Source organism: Falco biarmicus, chromosome 9, assembly GCF_023638135.1.
Source record: "Falco biarmicus isolate bFalBia1 chromosome 9, bFalBia1.pri, whole genome shotgun sequence".
Lineage (NCBI taxonomy): Eukaryota > Metazoa > Chordata > Aves > Falconiformes > Falconidae > Falco > Falco biarmicus.
This window is the reverse complement of record NC_079296.1, coordinates 1,153,765-1,169,630: the sequence shown is the minus strand read 5'-3', so window position 1 is coordinate 1,169,630 and position 15,866 is coordinate 1,153,765. Positions and strand designations below refer to the sequence as shown.

General features: G+C 43.7%; 1 protein-coding gene across 1 annotated transcript in view; it reads left to right on the top strand.

Moving 5' to 3' along the window:
* The window catches only part of PAX2 (paired box 2), an 84,047-nt gene extending 70,348 nt beyond the window's left edge, over positions 1-13,699 (top strand). The window contains exons 7-9 of the mRNA XM_056352296.1: positions 2,362-2,463; positions 8,464-8,550; positions 9,918-13,699. Coding sequence (XP_056208271.1) covers positions 2,362-2,463; positions 8,464-8,550; positions 9,918-10,039 — 311 coding nt within the window. The 3' untranslated portion in view covers positions 10,040-13,699. The remainder of the gene's footprint in view (positions 1-2,361; positions 2,464-8,463; positions 8,551-9,917) is intronic.
* The last annotated feature ends 2,167 nt before the right edge of the window (positions 13,700-15,866 follow it).

Here is a 15,866-nt window from a genome sequence, read left to right as displayed (position 1 = left end):
AGTTGGAAGCATGTTATGAGCAGGATAGGTGCTAGCTTTGCCACAGCCCTGAAGTACAAGAATTTAATAATCCTATCTACCTGTTGGTAATGAGAAGAGGTAATGAAAGGGGCCTGCTTGTATGTAACAGCATTTTCAGAGTCTCTCTGTGGAACTCTTATTCATGTTGCTGATACCATACTTGTTTGTTATCTTCTTCTTCAAGATTGGGAGATTTGACAGATGATCACTTCCCAATGAATTTTCCACACTGAGTTTTGAACATCAGCCTCTGTGCACTCATGTCTGAATAAAAACACAGGGGCGTATGTGCATAGATCGAGTAGCAGAGTGAGTGTGTATGTGTTGCCACCTGAATGGAAGTGTCAAAATGAATTAATTTCGCCTGCTGCTACATAATGTTCTCTCTAACTTTTCAGTGACACTGTTTTCTCACTCATCACCTGTTGTTATTTCTCAGGCTAGTCAATAAATGAAACCAAAAGAACATGAATTTTAAGCATAGAACTTTCTTGCCTTAAAAGAATGTCAGGGGAAAAAAAAGTACTACATCTAGTAGGTGCTAATCATGTAGCTTAACACACAGCTACAAATCACTAAAGGAATGATGGTGATAAGAGTAGAAGAGTGTAGAATATAAATCCCTGAGGCATTATATATTTATTTTTATCAGTATTGGGGAGTGGCTGGAAAATGGCTCAGCTGTTGTCTGGTGGTTCTGTGCCACTACCTAAGAGGAGGTGAGCTAGGAACATCAGCCACTGATCAGAAAACTCTTCATGGAGAAAGAATGACCTTGCATTTCTTTTTTCTTGAGCAAACCACCTTAGTAATCTTTAGTCAAGATGAATCACTATGAAAGTGATGACACTGGTTTAGCCTACCTCATCCCAGAGAAACTTCCTCCCTTCAGGTTAATGCTCCATGTTGATTAGTTTTTGCTTTGCTGTATAACTGGTTTTTTTATTTCTGATTCCCCAGCCAAGGTCCATGTTTGTTCCAGGGCCTGCTTTACCAGTTACCATTGTGCCACTAGTACAGCTAAACCAACTCTTACTCTTCTTTCATTGGCATATCCCAGCACGGTTCCAGTAACTCCAGTGGTGTTAACGGGCCATATTTAACCTGTCACTTCTAAAGGCAAATCAGACTCCAGCCCTCCAGTTAGAACAGACAGGAGAGACAAAATTTAACAAAGGAACAACAAATGGCACAAACTTCTCGGTGAGCGACAGTTCACCTAGGAAATGTGAAAGGCTTTGGATGCCTGGAACAGGCTGAGATCTCAGTAGGCAGCGTTGGAGGCTGAGCTGTAAATCTCCCAGCAGCTGTGGGGGAAAGATTATCTTAATTTATTTAGCTTTTTTTTTCTTTTTTTTTGCTTTTTTTTTTTGCTTTTTTGTTGGTTTTGTTTTTGTTTTGGCTTGAAACTCCCAGCAGCTTCTGAGATGATTTTAGTTCATTTAAATGCAATAAGCGCTAACAGCAAATGCCCTTCTGGCTGGCCCATTTTCAGGCTAACCAGTCCAAATGAGGAAATGCCTCTGGCATCAACCAAGAAGCCTCCAGCTGCACTTCCTAAGAGATGAAAAATAAACTACAATCATCCACCCAGTTCACACCCCTCTCTACTTCTTTGGTGGAGAAAAGATACTACGACTTCAAGCACTGCTAACAAAAATTGGTACCTGTGATAAAAATGAAGTGGAACTCAAACTAATTTGCATGATCCTGTTATATATATTACACTAGCACCTGGAGGGAGTCAACCAGTATTGATCTCATGCTAAGCGCTGTGCAAATGTACTAAAAGTGTGCCCTTGCACCAAAGAGTTTGCAGCATAAAAAGAAGCATAGAGAGGTGAAATGACTTGCCTAAAATCATCATCAGGTGAATGGAGAGGTGGGAAGACAGACAGGCACAGAAAACTCTTGGATCACTTTCCAATGTCTTGCGCATTGATCACGCCCTAAAGCAACATCACCACAGTTTTGGAACTGCATCCATTGCATATAGGCAGGACCTCAGCTACTCTGGCAGCAACTATGCTGCCATTCTCTGTCCAGCTCAGGGCCATTTTGATTTAAAGTAGATCCAAAATCTACAATGAAAGAAAACAAATTATTTTGAGCCTCACAAAACTAAGTTTTAACATCCAGCCTTACAGGGTGAGATCAAAAGCACCACGACCTTCCCCCAGAATTGTCAGTGGATGGACAGCACTTACATAAGACAAAGGCTGCACAGCACTTGCCTACCAAGCTGCTAGTCATGTGACAGTGGGACAAAAGGTGATATCAAATCAATATTGAAAGACCTTATCCCTATTGATCACCTGCCCTGATTCTTTCCCTTTCCAGGTCGTGATATGGCAAGTACCACCTTGCCTGGCTACCCACCCCATGTTCCCCCAACTGGACAAGGCAGCTACCCAACCTCAACTCTTGCAGGAATGGTTCCTGGTAAGTCACCCCCTCAGACTTCAGTAATGGTGCACACGTGTTTGAACAGTGTACTAGCACTGTAAGAGCTTTCACAGTTGGCTTTGCTATTGTTTTGCTGATCTTAAGGGCTATTCTTTTCATAAAGAAGTCATCAGGTGCCTATAACCAATGTAGCTAACAACCCTTTTTGTAACGTATCCCTCTCACCCTAGTAACTGATTCACTGCTGCTATGGGCAACTAGCTATCTGTAACCTGTGGCAATTAATTGGTAATTAATTAACCTTAGTATTCATTAACTAATGTAATTATTTTCCAATGACCCGTGCAGATTATTATGTACTGCTCATGGCTCAGGATATTCAGCTATCCGCTAACTTAGGGTATGGACTTACCTTCTATCTAAAGCCAAGGCATCAAATTGAAAATCATCAATGGTAATTTAATACCCGCAGTTTTTGGAGACCTACTGTCCATAGCCTAAACTAGCTAAGACTCAGCAATGATTAACAGCATTTCAGGAGAAACTGACTATTCACTTTCAACAACCAGCTACTTGCCCATCTCCTGTTTGTAAGACAGTGCCTCCAATCCAAGAAACTACCTACGTAACCCTAGATCCAAAGGCAAACTCTTTCTTTGCTACCCAGTGCCTTTGGAGAAATACCTTCTCTTGGCATACGGATTCTCCCACTGCTTAGGGAGAAGAGAAGAACATTTACCCTAGGGCAATTGAAGACTGTCTTACCCCAGGCTCTGTTCCCGGCTCCTCTGATGACAGTTATCCCCAGTAGATAAATTAAGAGGCAGGATTTTTGTTTCTCAGCCACCGCAGCTCAGAACTTCACTTGCCACTGATTTCTGTTTGTGTTACTGCCCTCGGTTGTGAGTCGTGACAGCTAATGAGCAGGTACACAGTCCATTCAGCAACCTCTGCTACTGAAGGGATGACTCCAGAACTAAAGCAGCAGAAAGCAGATGACAGAAAGCTCTTAGATCACTGTGATATGATTTGCCAGGGCTTATGAGTGAAAAGCCTAACTTAACCTTCATCCGAATCTCGGAACAGCTAGCTAAATGAACATACACTATAGCGAGGACAGTGAAAATATGGCTGATAGGAAATGTTTGCGAGTCAAAGTCTTAACGTCTTTAAATGACAAATCACTGCTTATATACCATGGAGTACTGGCTAATACCTATGGTCACAGAGCTAACAAGCTACCTACAGCTTACAGTCCTAAGGCAGAACAAAATCTTGGGCTATGTTGTGAAGAAGATGAGATTGACCTCCAGATCAGGAAACAATAGTGGATTGGTCCCATCCTCACCCCCACTTTAGTCCCTTGGAATAGTTGACCAGTTTGCAGAACTTTTGGGGTGGTGCAGAGTTGGCAAATTTTAGGGCATCTCCTTCTACACTAAATTTTTCAAGGAGATGGTTTAGCTCCAGAAGCAGAGAAGCATTAAGACAATATAAATCAATTAAAAAACCCCACACAGTAACACTAGGTAGATGCAGTTGTCAATATTAAAGTCAGTTATAGGTCAAAACTTATAGAAGGTTGTGGCATGTTGAAATATTTAATAACACCAAAGTAGCTGGGTCTCTGAATAGGTACTTTTAAAAAACAGGCTCTTCTCAACTTCTAACTGTTCTCAACTGTTCAGTAACTGCTATGTAAGTTTAACATCCTCATTGCAAGGATGATAGTGGCATCTAAACTGGGACAAAAATCTTAAGACCACTAATATGACAGGAGCCGCTTATCCAAGAATAGGGTATTTCAGTTCCTTAAATGTGAAGGCTACTTGTCCATAAGACAGCAGTGTCCCCAAAACCACACAAATACCCCCAAAAGGAAAAGGAGCAGGTGATAAAGAAAAAAGTTGAGTTACACTTCAAAGAAAAAAAGATTATTCAAGTCAAATGGATATCCTTACATTACACCTGATGTCAATATTCAATTAGAGGAAGTTTTCCCAGTGTCCTAATTGGGCATCCTGCAGTAGTTGCTCCCTCTTTCCACAGAGCACCAAGCTCTGGCTGTTTCAGTCATAGCCCACTGGTCAGACCCAGCCTGGCAGCCCTTCTATTCTTGTCTTCTAACCTGATGGAAGCCCACAAGCTGGAGATAAAGAGGCTTCCTGGGAAGGAACAGAAGACTTGGCTTTAATGGGTCACACCACAGATCTCTGCAGCCACTACTCTCTGCAGGGGCCAAAAGTGAATGCCTGGGGAAGGGTATAAGAGTAGAGGAAGGATGTATCGGTGCTTTCTCAAAAGCTTTCCCAGCCTCCAACAAGCTGCAGCTCAGAGACTTCCTACACCAGATTTAGTATTTTTCTATTTAGTATTAAACACCCTGGATAGGTTTCCCTTCCACAAACTTGAACAGTATCTCTTGAACCCATACAAGCCTTCAGCATCTGTAGCAACCTATGGTAAGATGTTCTGCAGCTTAACTGCATATTATGTGAAAACTACATCCCTTATTTGTTCTGAACCCGCCACCTGCTAGGCTTACTTCATGCCTCATGGTTTCTGTATTAAAAGACTAAACGTGCCAAGATTTAAATACAGATACCAAGAAATATTGTTAGTAAAGGTTCCCAGAGCACAGATTGCACAGAGTATAGGCCTCATGAGATTGATCCTCTGTGCCTGCTTGCAACCTCTGTTGAGAGTCCAGGTTGAACTGAGAAAACAAATATGATGTTGCCAACAGTTTGTTACATGCCCTCAGGCTGAGAAAGATCAGGGGCCAGCGCTTTAAATACACTGCAAACAAGAAGCCAGCAAGACAGCCACTCGGGGAGTATCTTTAAGAAACATACTGGCGCGCAAACAAACCTCATTGTCCAGATGTAAGTGAATATAAAAAGGTGCCCTGTCTTCTCTACATAAAGGCACAGAGCTAAAAATAGAACCGGTCAGAAATGAGAATTTCCAAGCCATGCAAAACACTGTGGTTTTTTACATTTGCTTTCCTCTTGTGTTCGTATGAGGAATCAAAATCGAAATAGTTCATTTTGCAAACATCAGGATGAAACATTTCAATAATGTCAACATGTTCTAGATGTCAAGACATATTAAAATAATAAAAGAATTGAAAGGAAATTAAATGAGATGAGAAAGGCAAAATGAAACAAAACAAGAAAGTTGAAACATAATACTTTGTTTCAATTTGCAATCATTTCAGAACTTTTCTTTCCAAAACTCCATTGAAACTGACAGGCTCATGCAAAACATTTCCATTTCGATGAGACAGCATTTTCCAGTGGAAAACTGTTTCTGAGAAGATTGTTTGACCAGTGCTGACCAAAGCCGCTTTGTTCTATCCGTGACAGCCTTTCACTAGACTTCTACTTGTATAGCCTAGAGAGGAGCTTGTCTCCAGTAGCATTACGTCCATGCAACATGGTCAGTCATGCATGCAAGTATCTCTGAGGTTTATGCGGATGATGTGGTGTGATACATATCCTGCCTTTGCCCTTGCCCATAACGGCAGGTCCCAGGCTGTAGGTGTGGATGTAAGTCCTGGAGCACAGACCTGAAAAAGCAGGAGTTAGTTCCTCAAAGAAGGATTAATCAGGTATTGTGCTATGCTTAACCCATGTGTCTGAGAGAGGTTTCCTGCACAGGTAACAGAGAACCTTTGATCCCTGCCTTAATTCTTCATCTCTCCCAGAAAGGCCATCTAGTTTCTGCAAACTGTTTTGGTGAAGTGAGCAGCCAGTGAAGGGAACTGCAGTTTACACAGAGCAGCGCAGAGTCTGCAGAGGGCTGGTGATGGCAACGGCAGGGAGTCGTTAAACAGAATCCAATGTTGATGAGGAAATTACACTTGTTTCATTAGTGATTGGGGAAGGCGATAGCTCAGTTCCTCTTGGTCACAGTTGAGCTCAAAAGCTCATTATCCTGCTGCATGCATGCTTTCACTCCTCGTCAATAAACACTGTTTCCAGTGGCTGCCCTCCCTCCTCCCCAGCTCTCCATAGCTGGGGCTTTTTCTCCTCTACTTAACCCATGCTTTAGGAACACTATAAACAGTTTAGGGTGACAACTCAGAAGAGGGCGAGAGAGAAGCATTGAAATAGCAGAACAACTTTTCTCCATGCAGAGAAGTGACATAAGTTTATATGAGGCATTTCAAAGCAGAAATTCTCATCCAGATAGGTTTTTTTTCCTTCTTTGGGGGGCAAACTCATTCCGGTATATCTCACAGATAACTCACTTCAGTTAGAGGTAACTCTGGACTATGCATTGCTTTTTGCCTTTGTATCCTATCCCACAGCATCTTGGTCACCATAGCAGGTTTCACCTATTTGTTCCCAGCCAGCTGTCAAGATTTTCAGTGGAGGATGTTTCTAGATATGGAAATATGCTGAGTCAATTATCACTAAAACAGTATTTAGAAAGGTCCATCACACAAAATGAGGTTTGAATGCTGAAACTAAAAACTACTGTGGCTAAAACAGCTTTGGATGATGATTCATTTTGATATGTAGACATTTTCAAACTGACTTCTTTGGTTATTACACAGTGTGTCTTTGAAAAATCTGGCTGGACAGATTCTCTTCATGTTTAAACCACGGCAAATCCCCTGACTTCAACAGACTTAATTTTCACCATTGAAGAATCTGTGGGTTTGGCTTTAACCCTCCGGTGAGGGGAGATTTGCGGAGATTACAGTATAATTAATTGACATTTATTTGGTAATTGTATCACAGGCATCCAGCGTGCCTTGCATTGCCCTCTTTCCCTATTCCATGGTATCTAGCAGGAACCCCAGGTGCTTTACAAACACTTCTCTCCTAACAGCTCTTTTCCTGCCCCAGGGCAGACCAGAAGCCAATAGTCACACTGTTCTTTCACTGTCTTTTAACCGCACAATACCTTTCATATTGCATTAATTGTCCCCAGTCTATTGACACTGCATTAAATTGAGCTTATGATCAGATAATGGCATATTTTTACTTAACAGAATCATACATTTTTAAATGTTGGGAGATTTATTTTCAATGCAGCACCATACCTCCTCAGTTACCACATACAATTCCTTCAGCTGTGCACAGCCTTCTATAAAACAAGGAGACTCAGCTCCTTATGCACAATAAGAATGAATATTTAAGAAGACTCTACAACATTCAAATCTTGGGTCAGAGCCTTATTGGATCACAAAGCTCGCAAGTATTTTGGTTTGGGCCCATTTTACTGAATGTGAAAAAGGATGCTGTAGCTCAGCTTGCCTTTCAGATTCAGAGTAGTACCTAACGTGCTAATCATTAGAAAACTATCTGCCAGAACTGGAATACAGCAAGTTTTCTATGTAACTCACTAGCTAAGCATAAAGGTGGGGTTAATCATATATGAATCAGTTTTCTGGCTACCATCATCATATAGAGTAAGAAAGAGTGATTCATACGTTTTCCATTTTGGTTTGTATTTAAGCCCACCCTGCTCTCAGACCATTTCCAAAAATGAACAGTACTCTTCTACACAAAAACATCATCACCCTCAGTACCCTGTGAACAAAACATGACAATACCTATCGCCATCAACAGCACTGCTAATCCCAATGTGTTTATTGTGAACTTGTCCCATCAAGCTCCCATGTCTGCTGCCTTGAGAACCTTAGATCCTATTTAAAAGAAAGCTGACGGCTAATTGCCAAAAAAACCTGCACATGCAATCCCACTGCAACCTGAGGAACTGAAGTCAGAAGGCAACGAAAAGTAAACCATTTTATTTATTTGTATTACTGAAATTCATTATTTTAAACTAATTTCTTGATTCTGAAAAGGTCAGCTTTATAAGTTTAAATTTTATGGGTGAGTAACACTGCACTGAACAAACTACAGTGTCCTCAAAGGCACAGTCTCAGTTGGGCTAGGAAGGTACGTATGCTAGTTTTTATGTTGGCATACGGATTTGGCACGAATGCTGGCTTGATGGAAAAGCAGATGTAAATCTTCATTCCTAACCATATTTCACACCTTCCTTGTTTTCTTCCAGGGAGCGAGTTCTCAGGGAATCCCTACAGCCACCCTCAGTACACAACCTACAACGAGGCCTGGCGGTTCAGCAACCCTGCATTACTAAGTGAGTACCTCTTTCCCACAGCACACCCCCAGCTTCGCGCTCCTTCTGTTTGTCTCTTTGTTTTCTTTTTTTTTTTTTTTTTTTTTTTCCCCCCTAAAGAGGGGTTTTCAAGTATTTGAGCAGGTGAGAGGCCTTCTCCCTCACTCTCCAGTCCAGCATCTAGATGGGTATACACCTCATGTGTGTTTTGTATGTGTTCTGAAGCCGATGACACTTCCATGAGATGGTTCAGAATTCCAATTCAGCTCTGGCTTCTCTGTGGGCTGCATCCACAGTTCATTCTACATTAGATCAGAAGTTAAACTCAGGTTCTGCTACTCTTTCAGGCTGCAATCAGCATCCATTCAGGATCTGATTGAAAACCCAGATGAGGTTTCACTCCTCTCTCAAGCTACACCCAGAGCCAGCTGCTGGGGATCTGGAAATCCCATAGAAGTTCTTCCTATCAGGCCAGTTGGAACAGTGTCCGGAGTGGGAGGCAGCCTGCATCACTAGGTTTATAATAGCCTGTAGAGATTTCTTGCAAGGGTAGATCCATCTTCAGTGACTAATACGCCCAGAAAGAGTCAGGGTTTTTTTCGGAGGGGAAAAAAAACTCCGCAAAGACTGTGTCTTCTAACACAACGTTTTTTTGCAAGGGAATAGGAAAAGATTTATTATATGAAAAATAAATCAGCTGTGATTATTACTTACATATTTACTGAGGTTTAACAACTGGGTAATAGATGCACATTTCACTCTAGTGTTGTTAAACCTCAGTAAATGTGATCTTAATAATCAATCACTATTTAACACACATTCAATAAACATCTAGAGAGCTTTCATACCAAATGCGACCAAAATCCCAAACAATAAAACCCTGTAATTTTGTTTAATTTCTCCCCTCCTGGTTTTAAAAGTGACCTGTTATACTTTGTCAGATATGTTGAGGCTATCTGGCCCTGACACTTCCTCTGTGGCTGCAGATCAGGTGTGGCGTATTTGTGCTGCAGCGCTCATGGGCTTCCCTCTCAGCAGCTTACTGATGGCCAGGAGCAAAAGGATCTCCTTCCCATAGAGGGGCTCCAGAGCCAGCGGCCACAGTAGCATCATCTCCACACAGAAACGCAGTCCTTGCCTGGCCTCCACTGATTGCCTTTCCCTAGCCCCATTAAGAGCAGAGTCCCCAAATTTGTTCTTTTGGTTCCTTTCTTCTTCTTTCTTCCTTTCCTTTTCAGTTCTCCTTCGCTTCTTTTCTTCGTTTGATTGTTTTGGTTTGGTTTTTTTGTTTGGTTTGGTTTTTTTGTTTGTTTTTTTTTTACTGTTTGTCCTTTCAACCAGTCCATTCTTCTCCTGTGTTAACTTTCAGGTTCCCCTTATTATTATAGTGCCACATCCCGGGGCTCCGCACCTCCCACTGCTGCCGCTGCCTATGACCGCCACTAGTTACCATGGAAACCACATGAAACTGCAGGGCGACAGCTTAGGCCTCCACATTGTACCTGTCTGATCACCTCCCTCCATCCCTGGGAAGGGTGAAGAGACCTTCTCCGTTCCTCCCCAGTCCAGTTCCTTCCTCTTCGCCACGAAGGCACCGGACCAAGCGCTCACCACACAAGACTGAGACCCCCGCCCTCCCCTGCCCCCCACCCCCACCGCTCCCCCCGTGCTGGGAAGAGCCTGTGGCCCAGCGGCTTCTCCTGCTGGAGCCCTCCACCGCGCCTGGGCCAAGTGCAGCCCCACCAAGCCCCCTCGGCTTCCAGGACTTCAGGGGGACTGGGAAGCAATGCAGCTGGCAACCATTGCCTTATGGGACCCCCTTCTTCTGGGAGCGGTAGGGGCCAGGGGAAGCAGGGGAGATCGCCGCTCCTGAAACACTGATCCCCAAAGATACGGTCTCCCATGGCGGACCCTTCGGCATGTGCAACCCGCGATGCTCACCCTGTTCCCCAGGACAGAGGGAACGGTCTGGCTAGAGCAGAGATGGCAGTGCAGAGACCTGCCCCGCCTGGCAATGAAGAAAAGGACCAAGGACCTGCGCCCCGCGAGGGGTTCTCTGCGCACCTCATCCCCACGCTCCAGCACAGCCCCCCACGGTCGGCTGCACCTCGCGCGCGGCGGCTTTGCAGGCCAGAGTCGGGAGGAACCTCACACACACCCACAACTTCTGTGACACACAATCAGCTCAGACAGGAGGATGGAGCAACATTTACAAACCAACCAACGGAATGAAGAAATATATAAATAGATATATAAATATAACTGTGTTTTTATGCTTTGTCATGAAGGTCTGTAAAAAGAAAAAAAAAAAAGAACAAATCCCCAATTTTCTAAAAAACCCAAGCAAACAAAAACAACAAAAAAACCAAAATAATAATTAAAAAACCCTACAAAAATAAAACTCCAAGTCCCATCCCTCCCCGCCACCTGAATGGCAGACAAGTTCCTCTGACGTTTGATGCTCCTCTTTCACTCTAGGGTTTTGTTTCCTTTCTGTTTTGCACTACAATGGGATGGTGGTATTGGAGAGGATTGGATGCCAGCTCCACCCCTGTCGCCTCCTCCTCCTCCCCTTTCCCAAATCCTGTCTCTGGGGAGCAGTGTGGACAAGTCACATCTGACAAAGTTACCAAACACATCAGTCGACAAAAAAAGCACTCTGAGTCAACAAACGTTTTCCATGTCACTGGTTGGCAAACAAAGAAAACAAGCCCAGCTGCGCTCTAGCTGCGCTGTGTGGTGGAAAGAGTGGGGCTTCATGTGGGCCCATCTGATTGCCCTCTGGACAGCTGAGACTGAGATGGACAAATTCAGGATTGGCTGGGATTATTGCTTGGTTCCCTAGCCCTTAGCCTCTTCTCCTTCACCTTAACCCCTGTACCTGTGATGACTTCAGTTCACCCTCATCCCAACTCTCGCAATTTTAGATACGTCCAGCACCCATTCTCCAGACCCTCACTGCCGGTGACAACAGCCTCATGATCTGTGCCCAACACCTAATTTCCTAACCACTGCAGCCTTGCTGTTACGGCCCCCCTTCGATTCCCAGCCCATCTGCTCATACACCTACTAATTTATAGGCCTTCATTCAAATCCATATGCCTGCATTCAACCAGCCAGTCCCAACATACAGCCCCATCTTTTCATCTTCAATCCTATATTGTGCACCCCTAGTATTTACCCCTTACCCAAATGCTCACCTGATGATTCTCTAGGGATTCTCTGCTCTTTTTGGTTCCCAAGTGACTGGCAAACACTGTTCTGCAAAAGGCTAACTGTCAATAGAAACGCTTATTACTCCTGTATCGTCAGCAAACTCATAAACTGTTCCTTGCACTGACACTTCCTAAAAAATACTCAAAGAAAACATGAAGGCAGCTATAGCCTGTCCCCAGGGCATCAAGTCTGCCAAAGTAGATCTGTGTTGTTTTAGAGAGGTTTCAGATAAAACTTGTGGGCTACTGTCCATGGACAAAGACAGGATTGAGAATCAAACCCCCGAAGGGCATAAAAGTGAACAGCGGAGCAATCTGTACAGCCAACATTATGTATAAAATCCAAAGTTCCAAGCCTCAGAGGAGATGTGGTTGTGGACTCGGTATTCTGTCTCCAAGTTTAACTTGTATGTATGAAATCCATCATCAGTAAACAGCTGTGTTGATCCCAAAGGCCCCTTTCACCTAACACTTTTAGCCCTTGCATGGCTCTAGCTGATTATAGGTCTGTGTCTTCTTTATTGGGGTGCCCAAATGATAAGGGTATTTGGCGGGATGTTTACATAGAAGATATAGAGCTAAAATCTGTTCCTGTACAGAATAAAATCAAAGAGGTTACTCCTGTTCTATTAAAAGTGTCATTCTGCATGTCTTACCTCTGAGTGACCTGCTGCAAAGAGCGGAGTTGTTACACTGTCACCAAGACCAGAATTTGGCCCGTTATCTCATCTTATTCTGTATGAGAAGCAAATTCTGAGTAATTTCTGAAAATTTACTTTCACCACTCCTTCTGTTTTCCTCCACAGACACCAGACAGATGCTGGACCCTGTTAGCAAAGTCTCCCCTTTAGTGTCTCAGTACAGCCTTTGCTCTCCCTGCGCACCACCCCGTTTCACGCAGCGGGTGGTCGGGGCAGAGGCAGTAAATCCCAGGACCAGCAAGGAGAACCTCCTGAGGAGGCTAGAGAAAAGGAGACTGTCCTGCCTCACACTTGGTGACCTGCAGTCCAGGGGCCACCTCAAGAGAAGCTAGCAGCTCAGAAATGCTTATTTTTATGATGGTGTTGTGCTAAACTTGAGACACGAGCTAGGGTATGAAAGCAGGATTTTGGTTGGCTTACTCATGGCTGGCTTGATTTGACCCTCGGAGGGCCAAATCCATTGTTGGTGTAACTCCACTGATAAAAGAGGATTTCCACCAGGCACTGGATTGGTCTGGAAAGTTCATAAGTACGGCATGTAGTTTGACCAGGAAAATGAAAAGGAAAGCAGAATTATGCAAAGGACCGGGCAGTCTAATCCTCTTCCACCACCATCTGTAGACCCCCATGCGAATGTACTGAACTACATTTGCCAAAGAGTTTCTTGTGTTGGTTGTTTTGATTTACAGTCGGTGGATGCATTGTAAAGCAGTATTATAGCTAAAGTCTAGTATCTGACACAGGGATTTATGTGGTGATATTATGCAGAAGAAAACCATCAATATTCATATAGATTCCATTAGACTGGACTATGCAGGAAACGCAAAAATTCTACCAATTATTTAATATTATGTTATTTGCAAAAACAATTGCTGCTTTGTAGGAAGATAATGTGTGTAATGTGAAGGCAATTCCTCTTGTATATAAGTTCATCTCCATCTTCATCATGGTAGTTATTAAAACAACCTCGTCTCATCCTGTAGATAAGGAACACACTGTCTGTACTGTGCAAGTCTCGTTGTGCTCACTGAAAACAAAACAGTATGTTCAATAAAGCACAGCACAAATCCAGAACCTGAGGGAACAGCCAAACCTTGGAAGGACCCCTTCCCCAACAGGCCAACAGTTGCTTTGTTATAGGTGGATTTTGGGCTTTTTTTCTGTTCTTTAAAAAGTTTTACAGGAAAAAATGAGAAATAATTGGAGGAAGAAATCACTATGCAAAATCCAGTGAAGTCTATGACTCACATCTCTCTCCTCCATTCTGCTGTCTCTTCCCTTTCCCATTTCTTTCTCACACCCTCTTTCCATTCTGTTTCTATCCCTCTCTTTTATTATTCTTCATTCCCAATGTACTTTTCTGTCCAGAGAGGGAACAGGATTACTGATGGAGAGCAGGTATCTGGGACCTCAGACTCCCCAGTTCTCCTCGTGGCTCTAGAGAACCTTTGTCAAGTCCAATTTCCCCCCTGTGTCTCAATTCCAATCTTCTGTAAAATGGGGATAACAACAGTTCCTAGTTCACAGGGGGATTGTGCAGCTGAATTAATTAGCACCGGCTCAGTGCTTTGAGATCCTGGAAAGAAAATTCTATCGAAGTGTTAAGTATTATTCTGAATAATAATTAATGTTTCTATTACATTTCTCTCTTTTTCTCACAAATCATTCTTCATTTATTTATTCTTCCTTAGCTTTCCCTTCACATCTTTCTTCTTCTATCATTCTTAGCTTTGCTGCTACATTTGCTTTATCTAATGGACGAAGCAGAAATGTTGTGTGACTGGATCTCCTTCTGTCACCATTATTTTTGCGGGGGAAGAATCTCATGAGCTCTCAAATGCCATGCTTCACCAGAAGCAACAGGGACCATGGCATTTAAAACTGGGCAGCACTACTGAGTCCTGTTCTCTGAAGCTCCTGTATTTTTTTGGCCCAACAGGATGTGGGGCAAGATGGGAGGAGGGTTGCACGAGGTGGACGCATTCAAGCTGGCACCCTTGTGACCTGTAAATCTGCTGGGGATGTTGGTGGCAATGAGCCCTGCTGTGGAAACAGGGAGAAGTCCACATCTTTCTGACCCATCGGTAGCAGTGATTCAAATTCAGAGTAAGACTTCAGAATTAATCACAACATGAATGTGAGGATGTTAAACAATGAAAGGAAAACAAAAAGCCCTGCATCTCTTTCTCCTCTTGAGTATATAATTATATATGCACATGAACATTTTCCTAAAGGAATTTTTGGGTTGCTGAACTGTTGCAAAAGCCCCACCCTTTTGTCCCCAAGGAAAAGCACCCCTCTGGGAAAATAAATGAGTCATAGCTGCCCCCTTTGGCACTGACAGAATGAGGGCTTCTGAGGGACCCCACAAATACCACAGTGTGCTCCTTGGCTGGGCCCAGGACAGTGGCAAACTTGCAAAGCAGGAAGGAGGGACCAAACAGTGACAATTACAGAACTGATGACAAATCCAACCGTAAGCAGCCCTGCCGATGCTCTCCAGGCTAAGCTAGAAATGAGATCATGGAGGGGAGGGGGCCAGTGCCAAGTACAGGGTCATATCCATTCTAGGCTGCTGCAGCCACTCTTGGCTTTTCCTCATTGCTTCAGTTCTGTTTGACCCTTTTCTTTTCTCTTTTTGTGCACATGAGAAATAAAAACAATTTTTTTTTTGTATGTCATTTTTGTGGCTTCTGGCTTGTTTCTCTTTCTCTCCTCTCCCGTCCCACTCCCCCCTTCCCCAGCGCTTCTCTCTGCAGTGGATTCCCCTTGAGGTCTCCAGGATGTTAATTTGCTGCACCTAGCACCCTTCGGGCACCATGTAAACAACACTATCATTGCTAACAACCACCACGCCATGTGACGGAAGGCAGCACACGTGTCTGCAACACCCTACACTGCAATCCAGCCTCTGAGCCCCCGCCAGCCCCCACCCTGCTCCTATTCATTCATTGCCAGCAGGACTCCCTCTTCTACTGATCTCACCCGACTGACTCCCAATGATCCATAACACATCAGGTATCCCCAGCTAGTTCAGAAAATCAAAATGCTCTTGGGTAGCCACAACATCAGGTAACCCAAACTCCCCTTCCCCTCTATGCCTGTTTCCTCAGAGCCCCAGCTGGGGATGAGCAACACTGGCTCAACACATCCCTAGGAGGATTTTAAGTCTTCCAGAATCAGCCCTGATGCTCCATCAGAGCACTGGGGGCCTGTGCACGAGGTCGCAATAAAGTGAGGGTGGCTGACAGCTCTCAGCTCCCCACTTCTCTGCTACCCTTGTTTTAGTTCCATGAGAGGAATTCTGTTAGCTTGTTGTTTTATTATATCCTGCTCTCTCTTAATCTCTATCTGTCTTGGTCAACCGGGGGGCAAACCCAAATGCGATGTCATTAATAACCATTCTCCAAGCCATTCATCG